Genomic DNA, 13,482 nt, shown 5'->3' with positions numbered 1-13,482 from the left:
CTCTCTAACAGTACCCTTCTAAAGGATGCCAAGGGGGCAATGTTTAAAAACATTCATAGGTAGTGGCACCAACTGCAGCGTTTCCAACCGGTCTGTACATTTTTACCATATCTCCTCCTCCATGACACTTTCTCTTCCAGATTCTCAATGGGTGCCCAATGCTACTGTGGTAATTGGGTGACCTTCCTGGCCTCAGCAGGGTCAAGGGGAGAGCTGACGCATACCCACTCCTCTACACTAACTTCAGCAGTGCAGGGCTGAGGATTTTCAGCTACCTTATTTACCAAAACTAGTAGAGGTTTTGAATGAAGTGTTAGGAGCATTGCACAGAGGATGATCAATGAATAAAACATAGAAGGATTTTCAGTAGGCAGTTGACCAGGCTTGACCAAGTTTCACACTAGGGGTGACATTACAAGTCAAAACTGAAAGCAAATAGAGCTAGAAGTAATATAGGAAATTGATTAAGAGTTGGGTAATACATTAATATGTTTTGCAGCCAGTCAAGCCAGAGATCTTCTGTCCAAAATGTTGGTAATTGACCCTGCCAAACGGATATCTGTGGATGAAGCCTTACAGCATCCATACATTAACGTCTGGTATGATCCAGCTGAAGTTGAGGCGGTAAGTCCTGATGTTTTTTACTCCAGTGCATATCACAGTAAGTGATATCTAAGATCACAGCATAAATACAACCAAGCAATTTAACCTATCTTATTCCAATCATCCAGAAAGATAAACTTATGCGCTCGCCACAGCATCCAATTGGCTCTTCAGTGACACTATCAGCCAGATTTTCCTTTGCTATACTGTCCACAATATGGTGATATAATGGTAGAGGAGCAGAGGAAAAGGGTTGGGGAGATCTTCCGACATAGCCCCCCAAAATGCCACTTCAGGTTCCTTCACATCCATAGCAGTGGTCTCGGCCTACCCCTTTGCTAGCCCATCGTACCTTATTTACATGATATTGGGGGAAAAGGAGGATAGAGAAAGCAACTTTCCTAGCCCATACAGCCAACCTTAGGTTAGGCCTGTAGAGGGGCAGCTGGTTGGAGTTGGGCACACATGCCACTTTGTTCATCCCTGACATACAAGTTTGGGGAAAGTCAGAGATAGTCACTTTCTGTCCTCCATGGACTGTTGAATGGAGAAGGTGTACAGGCATTCTGGAGCAATGTTTCTTTTTTAAAGCCGACCAAATGGACTTTTTTTCTCCCTAATGATGATTAATCAATCTGATTGTCATTCAGAAACTAGCAACTTGAGCCCTATTTCCACCACATATCCTTTGTGCTAGGCGGAAAGGATGTGGAAATGAAACAAATTCCACAGGCTGTTGCCATCCTGTTAGCCACATTCCTCATCTGAAGTCAGCACCAGGGGAATTTTGCGAATGGAATATTTTGTTCCTTGCCACCCCAGATTGCAGACACTGAGCAGGAGTTTTAGCCCCCGCCAGGCTGGGATCAGAGATGGTGGGAGCTAAAAGTAACTTCACCGGCTTCCTTAATATCTCGCTCCATCCTGCCCCCAGGCCATTTGTGCAAAGGTGGGATCACAAACACGAGGGATATAATTCATGCTCGGCGGGCGGACATGTGCCCGACCTGACCGAGCGTAAAATGACGCAGGATACTTGGGTCGGCGGACACACGCCAGAGTTGGCAGCGCACCCGCCGATAATTAAAAGGCCATTAAAAAGTTGGTTGAAATAAATTTTTCACTGCCTGCCCAACCTTACGGTTGGCTGGCAGGCGAAAATCCCAAGTGGGATGAGGTTGCAAAAGGAAATAAAAATAAAATAAAAACTTTAATTTTTAATTAATAACATGTCCCTGCTCATGTGACAGAATCACATGAGGGGCCATGGTTCATTACAATTTAAAAACAATTTTTTAATCATATATCATCATCTCCCCGAGGTAGCTCCCTGTCTCAGGGGGATGATATAGTATGCCCCTCCCCCTCCCCTCCAGAACAGGTAATGCCTAGTGCTGCTGCTCGTGTTCCACACTATTGGGCCTTATTGCCTTCTGGGCCCAATCGCAGGTGGCTGTCGGCTTCCCAGCCACCGCCATCCATCACCGCCGAACTCGCATGCCAAGGGCAAAATTCTGCCATCACTACTGTTTGAGGCCAATTAATGAAGTCTACTGAGGTCAATTAAAGAAGCCAGAATAGGATTTCCCTGTTTGCCTCCAGCTTCCATCAGACACTGGGCAGCCAGGTTAGGTGCTTGGAAGTGGCCTCCCAGCAATAGGCCAGGGGGCCCATGCTCCATGCAGGCTTAAAGGCAGCCTTGCTGCAGCCATTGGCCCCCCTGTAGAGGTGCTCCCCCTACACAGCAGTGGCCTAGCTGCAAAACCCACTTTTTAAGTTAAAATTTGAAAAATATTGGAGACAGGGCAGCTCTAATTCAGAAACACCCTCTTCACTGCTTACCTGTCACCACAGCCTGTTGCTGCGAAGCTTGAAGGCCGCTGATTGGCCCACCAGCTTTGAGAACCTGCCCTCCTCACCATTTATCAGCAGTTGTGGGAAAAATTACAATGAATGACTGTTTCCCCACCCCTGGGGATGGGAAACCCCAAAACAGCACCACTACCCCCCCTTCCCCCTGGCATCACCAAGGGAGGTCTGCCCTTTATGTCATCAGATGAAAGAAATTTCTATCTCATATTGATCCCAGTGTGTGTTTGTCCATCACGCATGAATCAGGCAAAAGCAAAATATGCTGTAGATCTGAAATAAAAACAGAGAATGCTGGAAATACTCAGCAAGTCTGACAGCATCTGTGGAAAGGGAAACTGAGTTAACATTTCACGAGACGGGCCTTTCCTTCAAAACCGAAGGAAGATAGAAATGTAATAGGCTTTAAACAAGTTGGGGGGGCGGGGGGGGGGGAGGGGGTGACAGGGGAGGGAAGAAGAATAAAAGGGAAGGTCTGTGATAGGTTGGAGGACAAAGACATCAACTGACAAAAGACCTCATGGCACAAAAGGCAAAGGGAGGGGTAATTGTTGTAGTAAAGAAACAAAAGAATTGTCCAGAGTGAGTGTGGTTGGCAGAATAGTGAACAGCAGTGTCAAAAGCAGAGACATGAAAAACAAAGTTAAAACTGTTTTTAAAAAAAGCAGAAACAAAGGCCGAAATTTTCCGGCCCTACTCGCTGCCAGGATCTTCCAGTCCTGCTGAAAGTCAATGGGCTTTTAGCTGGCCTGCCACATCCCTGGTGGTAGGGCCAGAAAATCCAGGCCTAAGTTTCTGATCAGAGTTTATGGCCTGAAATTATTGAATTCAATGATGGGTCCAGAAAGCTATGAAGTGCCTAATGGAAAGATGAGGTGCTGTCCTTGAAGAACTAGAACTAAATCCTGACAAAATGAGGTGACAGTGAGAAATATAAACCTGAACGACAATATCAAATTAGCAACATTAGAACAAAGTCACTAGGGTAGCAAAACAGCATCACGTCAGAAAGCATGGAATTACATTACAGAAAGATTGGCTATATTGTAAATAGCTGGATGAGGAATACAGAGGTGTAATAATGTGACAGACTAGCTGGCTTTATAAACTACTCAAGCTTCATTCTTTGGCTTTCTAACATCATCTTGGTCTCTTATGGCATACTCAATTCCAGGCAATTTTTCTTTTCTCAAGGGACCAAGGTTTGATTGCTTAATTCCCTTTGATCAGCCTAGACATTGTCTGAAGGTGACCCATTACTTTCAAGGAACTGTCAGATGAATCAATCTCTCCATTCACTGTACGTCAGTATTCACAAACTGTCAACCGCTCTCTTTTATTTCTGTCCAGCTTTCAGAGTAGTTACAAAGGTTTTAAGAAAATGAAAGCTAATTTGTTAAGTCGGGCATCAAAGTAAAATGAGTCTTTCAAGTAATCCTTAAAAGTTTCAGTGCCAGTTTCAATTTTGAAAATTGAATGGAGTTCCAAGTCAGAATGCAGCTAAGTTAATTTCTGTCGGAGTGAGCCGATCTCAGTTGCAGTTGGGATACCACAATTGACCACAGTGCCCTTGGACTCCTTCATGGTTTGTGTTTCTGATTGCTATCCAGTGAAACCTGCTGCACAATGCAACTATGTGAAAGCCATAGAGTTATTGAGTCATATGGCACAGAAGGAGGCCATTTGCCCCATCAAGTCCATACCAGCTCCCTGTACAGCAATCCAGTCAGTCCCATTCCCCTGCTTTATTCCCACAAATCAGGATGAGATTCAGCCTGGGTTTGATGTCCCACCTGGAATGCCCTCATGTACCGCCTAAACTCACGAAGACTGGCTACCTGGACAAATTGTTTGCTGCTTGAGACTCATATCCCAGTTGGAGTCAATGCCATCACAAGAGGACAAACAGTGGGATTTTGCTCCACATCAAACAGTTTTCAAGATTCTAGTGCATGTTCTGCCCAGGATTCAACCTGCCCATTTAAAGTGGGTGTTAAAAGCAATATAATTGCACAAGAGCAAGAGGAATCTTAATGGTATGAGGTTACTTTGCGTTTTATTGAACAGCCATTATTCTCCCACGGGGAAGGGGAGTGATGAAGAAGGCCAAACAAGCAATGCCAGGAAGCTGAGCTGGCACCAAAGCCAGACTGGCTGCTCCCCTCTTTATAGTACCAAGCATATCTGCACTCTGCAGCTCCTGGCATATTTATCCCAGAATAAGCGAGAGGAACTTTCTCTGCAGAGTTATCCCACCTACTCTAAAAGTACCTGCCAACCTTCACTATAGGCACAGCATAGTGGTGGCGGCAATCAGAGGCATCGCCACCCCCACCTATTATGCCTGTGTATCCTTGCTGACTAGGACCACCTGTAGCTCCAACCAATTTGCTGTCCATTGATATATCAGGCAAGTGACAGCAGCATTATTTACTTTTATCATTTTTCCCACTGAATAAACAGCAACAACATAGCATGGCTTTCCAATATTCAACAACTGCTGCATTTCCCCTCACTAACAAAATTGTTGTAAGCACAATTTAAAGCAAGCACTAACTGATTTGGTGTGTTTGTGCGATTAAACTGCCAAATTAGGCAGTTAAGGGGAACACAGTCACTTTTGCTGCTATTACCAAAGTGATGGGTTCATTTGGCCCAATGGAAATAGGTGTTCCTGGAGGGGCTACAGTAACTAAGCTACAGTTTTCATTCACAAGTCAATTGCTTCCGTTTATCTTTCACATTTTTTGGCACAATAGAAACTACATTCAGTGCAACTCTTGCACCGGTATGACATAGGAGGACTAAAAGCAGGAAAGAGCTGTCAGTGGTGTCAGGTGGCATATACATAGTCTCAAACCCTGCGGTTCCGATACATGAGGGCACAGCAGCCTGGTAAAGACAGTACAGATGTGACTAAGGAGGCTTACATTTGCCAAGGAGTCTTGCCCAAGATGTGCCGTCTCCTTCACTGTATAATGAGTAAATAGCCAATAGCAGTTGAAGTTAAAAACAAAAACAGAAATACCTGGAAAAACTCAGCAGGTCTGGCAGCATTGGCGGAGAAGAGCAAAGTTGACGTTTCGAGTCCTCATGACACTTCAACAGAACTAAGTAGAAATAGGAAAGGGGTGAAATACAAGCTGGTTTAAGAGGGGGCAGGGAGAAGGGAGGGGGTGTTGTTGGGACAAGCAAGCAGTGCTAGGAGGAGATAACCAAAAGATGTCACAGACAAAAGAACAAAGAGGTGTTGAAGGTGGTGTTATTATCTAAAAGAATGTGCTAATTAAGAGTGGAGAGCAGGACGAGCAAGGTAGCTCTAGTGGGGGTGGGGTGAAATAAATGATTGGTGGAATACATTTAAAAATAATGGAAATAGGTGGGAAAAGAAAAATCTATGTAAATTATTGGAAAAAACAAAAGGGAAGGGGAAGAAACGGAAAGGGGGTGGGGATAGAGGAGGGAGTTCAAGATCTAAAGTTGTTGAACTCAATATTCAATCCGGAAGGCTGTAAAGTGCCTAGTCGGAAGATGAGGTGCTGTTCCTCCAGTTTGCGTTGGGCTTCACTGGAACAATGCAGCAAGCCAAGGACAGACACGTGGGCAAGAGAGCAGGGTGGAGTGTTGAAATGGCTAGTGACAGGGAGGTCTGGGTGATGCTTGCGGACAGACCGAAGGTGTTCTGCAAAGCGGTCACCCAGTCTGCGTTTGGTCTCTCCATTGGGAGCAACGAATACAGTAGACTAAGTTGGGGGAATTTGCAAGTGAAATGCTGCTTCACTTGAAAGGAGTGTTTGGGCCCTTGGACGGTGAGGAGAGAGGAAGTGAAGGGGCAAGTATTGCATCTTTTGCGTGGGCATGGGGAGGTGCCATAGCTGGGGGTTGAGGAGTAGGGGGTAATGGAGGAGTGGGCCAGGGTGTCACAGAGGAAATGATCCCTACAGAATGCTGTCGGGGGGTGGGTGTGAAGGGAAGATGTGTTTGGTAGTGGCATCATGCTGGAGTTGGTGGAAATGTAGGAGGATGATCCTTTGAAAGCGGAGGCTGGTGGGGTGATAAGTGAGGACAAGGGGGACCCTATCATGTTTCTGGGCGGGAGGAGAAGGCGTGAGGGCGGATGCGTGGGAGATGGGCCGGACACGGTTGAGGGCCCTGTCAACTACCGTGCGTGGAAAACCTCGGTTAAGGAAGGAGGACATGTCAGACGAATTGTTTTTGAAGGTAGCATCATCAGAACATATGCGACGGAAGTGAAGGAACTAAGAGAATGGGATGGGGTCCTTACAGGAAGCGGGGTGTGAGGAGCTGTAGTCGAGGTAGCTGTAGGAGTCGGTAGGCTTGTAATGGATATTGGTGGACAGTCTATCACCAGAAATTGCGACAGAGAGGTCAAGGAAGGGAAGGGAAGTGTCAGAGATGGACCATGTGAAAATGATGGAGAGGTGGAGATTGGAAGCAAAATTAATAAATTTTTCCAAGTCCCGACGAGAGCATGAAGCAGCACCAAAGTAACCATCGATGTACCGGAGAAAGAGTTGTGGGAGGGGGCCGGAGTAGGACTGGAACAAGGAATGTTCCACATACCCCATAAAGAGACAGGCATAGCTGGGGCCCATGTGGGTACCCATAGCCACACCTTTTATTTGGAGGAAGTGAGAGGAGTTAAAGGAGAAATTGTTCAGTGTGAGAACAAGTTCAGCCAGACGGAGGAGAGTAGTGGTGGATGGGGATTGTTCAGGCCTCTGTTCGAGGAAGAAGCTGAGAGCCCTCAGACCATCCCATTGGGGGATGGAGGTGTAGAGGGATTGGACGTCCGTGGTGAAGGGGAGGCGGTTGGGGCCAGGGAACTGGAAATTGTTGATGTGACGTAAAGTGTCAGAGAAATCACGGATGTCGGTGGGAAGGGACTGGACAAGGGGAGAGAGAAGGGAGTCAAGATAGCGAGAAATGAGTTCTGTGGGGCAGGAACAGGCTGACACGATGGGTATGCTGGGACAGTCCTGTTTGTGGATTTTGGGTAGGAGGTAGAAGTGGGCCGTCCGAGGTTGGGCGACTATCAGGTTGGAAGCTGTGGAAGGAAGATCTCCAGAGGAGATGCGGTCAGTGACTGTCTGGAAACAATGGCTTGATGTTCAGTGGTGGGGTCCAGGGAGAGGTAGGAGGAAGTGTCTGCCAGTTGACGCTCAGCCTCCGCGAGATAGAGGTCAGTGCTATAGACAACAACAGCACCACCATTGTCAGTGGGTTTGATGACAATGTTAAGGTTGAGAGAACGGACTGCAGTAAGTTCAGAGAGAGACAGGTTAGAATGGGTGAGAGGAGCAGAGAAATTGAGACGACTAATGTCGCGCCAACAGTTCTCAATGAAAAGATCAAGAGAAGGTAAGAATCCAGACGGAGGGGTCCAAGTGGAGGGAGAATATTGGATGTGGGTAAAAGGATCCATTGAACAGGGAGAGGACTCCTGCCCAAAGAAGTGAGCACGGAGATGAGGGCGGCAGGAGAAGAGTTCAGCATCATGCCGAGCCCGAAATTCATTGAGATGAGGGCGTAAGGGTATGAAACTGAGTCCTTTGCTGAGCACTGAACATTCAGCATCGGAGAGGGGAAGGTCAGGGGGTATAGTGAATACTTCCATCCATCGTTTATTTCACCCCACCCCCACTAGAGCTCCCTTGCTTGTCCTGCTCTCCACTCTTAATTAGCACATTCTTTTAGATAATATCACCACCTTCAACACCTCTTTGTTCTTTTGTCTGTGACATCTTTTGGCTATCTCCTTCTATCACTGCTTGCTTGCCCCAACAACCACCCCCCACTTCCCCCACCCATCACCCCCCGCCCCCCTTAAGGCAGCTTATATTTCACCCCTTTCCTATTTCTACTTAGTTCTGTTGAAGGGTCATGAGGACTCGAAACGTCAACTTTGCTCTTCGCCAATCCTGCCAGACCTGCTGAGTTTTTCCAGGTATTTCTGTTTTTGGATTTCCAGCATCCACAGTTTTTTGCTTTTATCTGTGTTTAATTGACTGCCACTTCTCTTCAATAAATGCCTACCTTGAAGAAGTTTTGTCCTACTCTCCATCAGGATATTCGAATATCTTTTTTGTCTTATTCACCTTCATTGCTTTCCATTTCTCTCCTGGTGTTTGACAAGCTGTTCACTAAAACCCGCTTTAACAGCCATATCTCCTTTCTCAGTGACTGTCTCCATCTCCGGCTTACCCCACGTGGATTTCAACTGAAATTCCATCCCTCATGTTTCAAACTCACCCAGGATTACAGGTATCTCCGGGACATAAAACATTTCTTGGACTGCTGTTCTCGTTGCATTCAGTGCCATGCGCCGCCATATGAACGCACTCAACCTCTCCCTCCAGCAGCACCGCCGTACCCTTTTTCAAAGCTGTGCTTCCCCCCAGTTTCATTTTATTCTTCGTCTCATCCGACGCCTCAACAAGAAACTTTTTCTCTTTCTCTCAAGTGCTAAGGAACGCAAGCTCCAACAACTCATCGACACCAACAACCATCCAGGACCCTGCCTGTCTCTCCGTCCCCACCCAATCTTCCAGTCCCAGCCCCGGCCTTGTATTCACTATACCCCCTGACCTTCCCCTCTCCGACACTGAACGTTCAGTGCTCAGCAAAGGACTGAGTTTCATACCCTTACGCTCTCACCTCAATGAATTTCGGGCTCGGCACGATGCTGAACTCTTCTTCTGCCGCCTTTGTCTCCGTGCTCACTTCTTTGGGCAGGAGTCCTCTCCCTGTTCAACGGATCCTTTTACCCACCTCCAATATTCTCCCTCCACCTGGACCCCTCCGTCTGGATTCTTATCTTCTCTTGATCTTTTCATTGAGAACTGTCGGCGTGACATTAGTCTTCTCAATTTCTCTGCTCCTCTCACCCATTCTAACCTGTCTCTCTCTGAACTTACTGCATTCCGTTCTCTCAGGTCCAACCCTAAAATTGTCATCAAACCCGCTGACAAAGGTAGTGCTGTTGTTGTCTAGCGCACTGACCTCTATCTCGCGGAGGCTGAGCGTCAACTCGCAGACACTTCCTCCTACCTCTCCCTGGACCATGACCCAACCACTGAACATCAAGCCATTGTTTCCAGGACTGTCATTGACCTCATCTACTCTGGAGATCTTCCTTCCACAGCTTCCAACCTGATAGTCGCCCAACCCCGGATGGCCCGCTTCTACCTCCTACCCAAAATCCACAAACAGGACTGTCCTAGCAGACCGATCGTGTTAGCCTGTTCCTGCCCCACGGAGCTCATTTCTCGCTATCTTGACTCCCTTCTCTCTCCCCTTGTCCAGTCCCTTCCCACCGACATCCGTGATTCCTCTGACACCTTATGTTACATCAATAATTTCCAGTTCCCTGGCCCCAACCGCCTCCTCTTCACCACGGACGTCCAATCCCTCTACACCTCCATCCTCCACCGGGATGGTCTGAGGGCCCTTAGCTTCTTCCTCGAACAGAGGCCCGAACAATCCCCATCCACCACTACTCTCCTCCGTCTGGCTGAACTTGTTCTCACGCTGAACAATTTCTCCTTTAACTCCTCTCACTTCCTCCAAATAAAAGGTGTGGCTATGGGTACCCGCATGGGCCCCAGCTATGCCTGTCTCTTTATGGGGTATGTGGAACATTCCTTGTTCCAGTCCTACTCCGGCCCCCTCCCACAACTCTTTCTCCGGTACATCGATGATTACTTCGGTGCTGCTTCATGCTCTCATCGGGACCTGGAAAAATTTATTAATTTTGCTTCCAATTTCCACCCCTCCATCATTTTCACATGGTCCATCTCTGACACTTCCCTTCCCATCCTTGACCTCTCTGTCTCAATTCCTGGTGATGAACTGTCCACCAATATCCATTACAAGCCTACCGACACCCACAGCTACCTCGATTACAGATCCTCACACCCCACCTCCTGTAAGGACCCCATCCCATTCTCTCAGTTCCTTCACCTCCATCGCATATGTTCTGATGATGCTACCTCCAAATACAATTCATCTGACATGTCCTCCTTCTTCCTTAACCGAGGTTTTCCATGCACAGTAGTTGACAGGGCCCTCAACCGTGTCCGGCCCATCTCCCGCACATCCGCCCTCACGTCTTCTCCTTCGTCCCCCTTGTCCTCACTTATCACCCCACCAGCCTCCGCATTCTAAGGATCATCCTCCGCCATTTCCACCAACTCCAGCATGATGCCACCACCAAACACATCTTCCCTTCACCCCACCCCGGCGGCATTCTGTAGGGATCGTTCCCTCCTTGACACCCTGGTCCACTCCTCCATCACCCCCTACTCCTCAACCCCCACCTATGGCACCTCCCCATGCAAATGCAAAATATGCAACACCTGCCCCTTCACTTCCTCTCTCCTCACCGTCCAAGGGCCCAAACACTCTTTTCAAGTGAAGCAACATTTCACTTGCATTTCCCCCAACTTAGTCTCCTGCATTTGTTGCTCCCAATGCAGTTTCCACTACATTGGAGAGACCAAACGCAGACTGGGTGACCGCTTTGCAGAACATCTTCAGTCTGTCCACAAGCATTATCCAGACCTCCCTGTCGCTTGCCATTTCAACACTCCACCCTGCTCTCTTGCCCACATGTCTGTCCTTGGCTTGCTGCAATGTTCCAGTGAAGCTCAATGCAAACTGGAGGAACAGCACCTCATCTTCCAACTGGGCACTTTACAGCCTTCTGGACTGAATATTGAGTTCAACAATTTTAGATCTTGAACTCCCTTCTCCATCCCCACCCCCTTTCCGTTTCTTCCCCCTCCCTTTTGTTTTTTCCAATAATTTATACAGATTTTTCTTCTCGCAACTATTTCCATTATTTTTAGATATATTCCACCCATCGTTTATTTCACCCCACCCCCACTAGAGCTACCTTGCTTGTCCTGCTCTCCACTCTTAATTAGCACATTTGTTTAGATTATATCACCACCTTCAACACCTCTTTGTTCTTTTGTCTGTGACATCTTTTGGTTATCTTCTCCTATCACTGCTTGCTTGTCCCAACAACCCCCCCTCCACCCTTCTTCCCCCCAACCCCCACCCCCACCCTCTCATCTATGACAATAGCCAACAGGCTTTCTGGCATCTTGTGGCAGTGGGCACCTGAGATATGCCCCTAGTGACCTGGACATATCACCTGAACTGCATTGTGCATAAATGGTTTGACCTCCCCCTAACTCTACAAACTCCAGCAATGCCACTGCAAGAGGTCACCAGTTGGCACCCCAAGCATGCAGGATGCAACTCCACCATCCCAAGGTTTTTCATCCTCCTACTATTGACAGCTGTATTAAGAAGGTTACAGGTGCACTTTTTGGCAGGGACAGAAACCTCATCTTTTTTGCCTCTGACCAACATAATTTTACAGAGTTTTCCCAGTGCCCAGTGATCAAAAATGACATTATTTGACCTGGTAGGGTCAGGTCATTTGAATATTTTCAAACTAATATTGAAAGATTTTCGTTAAGTAAGTGTATTAAGGGCTACAGAACCAAGGGAGGCAGAAAGAGTTAAAAATTAGTTGTGATCTAATGGAAAGGTGGAACAATCTTGAGGGACTGACTGACATGTTCCCATTATTGTTCATTCTTGGGATGTGAGAATCACTGATAAAATGGGTATTGATTGCCCAATCCTACAGTGTCCTGAACTTGATACATTGGAGTGATTTGCTGGTCCAGGGCAGTTAATCATGTTAGTGTTAGACCTGGGTCACATTGAGGCCAGTTAAGGAACAGAAGTTTCCGTTCTTAAAGGACAGGAACCCCAGTCAGTTCCATGGGGGAGGCCCAAAGGAATTTTGGGGCCACTGTGGGGCCTTCCCCGCGATTGAGCTCCTCAGTAGGCAAAGGCCCGCCCACCAAGAGCTGCTGGCCAATCAGAGACTGGCAGCTCTTCATGCCACCAGTGCCAGCAGGAGGGGTGGCTGCTGGCAGCAATGCACTCACAGAAGGCCCAGAGTCATCATGAGGAGACCCTAGGCTACAGGTCAATGAGAGTGAGATGGGAATCACAGGATGGGGGTTGGGGAGGGGAGTGGTGGGGGGGGGGGGGGGGTGTGGGTGGCACAGGTGGGTTAGAGACAAGGGCAGGGGTTGGCTTACCACAGCTAAACCATGCCTGATGCTAAGCCCTTTGGTTAAGGATGAGGGTACCTGATAGTAACCTGATAAATACCTCATGCAGCAACTGGCAAATCCAACATAGTTTGCTGGGTGACCTTATGAGGGCATGAGAAAGCCACATGGCGCCCCCCATGGCCAATGCTCACATGCAGTGTGCTCAGGGATAATGAGTATCAATTGGCTCATCAATGAGCCTGATTGACATCCTGCCAGCAGCAGCCAAGAATCATACATCAGCCCCTTCCGTCCTACGGCTTAATGGGGGAGGTTTTGCCGCCAGCGGGAGATTGATGAGGGACCTCTCCCTTGATTACGTAAGCCTGGCCTCATGTTTCACGTTGTGGTAGGCTGCATTTAATCACATTGGAAGTGTGAGATTATTCACCTTGGTAATAAGAATAGGAAAGCAGAATTTTTTTTAAAACACATGGAACTTGGAAATGTTGATCTTCAGAGAGACTTGGGTGTGCTCATACAAGGAACACAAAGTTAGCATTGCAGGCACAGCAAGCAGTTAGGAAGGCAAATGATGTTTTGGCCTTTAGGGGACTGAGTACAAGAAGAAGGAAGACTTGCTACAATTGTATAGGGTTCTGGTGAGAACACATCTGGAATGCTGTACACAGTTCATCCCATATCTAAGGAAGATATATGTGCATTGGAGTCAATGTAGTGAATGTTCACTAGATTGATTGCCGGGATGAGAGGGTTGTCCTTTGAGGAGACGCTGAGTAAATTGGGCTATATTGTCTGAAGTTTAGAAGGATGAGAGGGAACCTCAGTGAAACATACAAAGTTCTGAAGAGGCTTGACAGGATGGGCACTGAGAGGTTGTTTCCCC

The 13,482-nt window shown here is 47.5% G+C and overlaps 1 protein-coding gene across 7 annotated transcripts in view; it reads left to right on the top strand.

Annotated features, from left to right (window-relative positions):
* mapk10 (mitogen-activated protein kinase 10) overlaps positions 1 to 13,482 on the top strand; it is a 214,555-nt gene that overhangs the window by 182,166 nt on the left and 18,907 nt on the right. For 5 of the 7 annotated variants that reach the window (XM_041186815.1, XM_041186802.1, XM_041186842.1 and 2 more), the window contains one exon: positions 500 to 624. In XM_041186815.1, coding sequence (XP_041042749.1) covers positions 500 to 624 — 125 coding nt within the window. Of the gene's footprint in view, positions 1 to 499; positions 625 to 6,365; positions 6,380 to 13,204; positions 13,232 to 13,482 lie in introns of all 7 variants that reach the window. The other 2 variants (XM_041186850.1, XM_041186808.1) reach the window with 2 other exon arrangements.

Source organism: Carcharodon carcharias, chromosome 1 (genome assembly GCF_017639515.1).
Source record: "Carcharodon carcharias isolate sCarCar2 chromosome 1, sCarCar2.pri, whole genome shotgun sequence".
In the NCBI taxonomy this organism is placed as follows: Eukaryota; Metazoa; Chordata; class Chondrichthyes; order Lamniformes; family Lamnidae; genus Carcharodon; species Carcharodon carcharias.
Note: the sequence above shows the minus strand (reverse complement) of the source record. Positions and strands in the feature narration are given on the sequence as shown.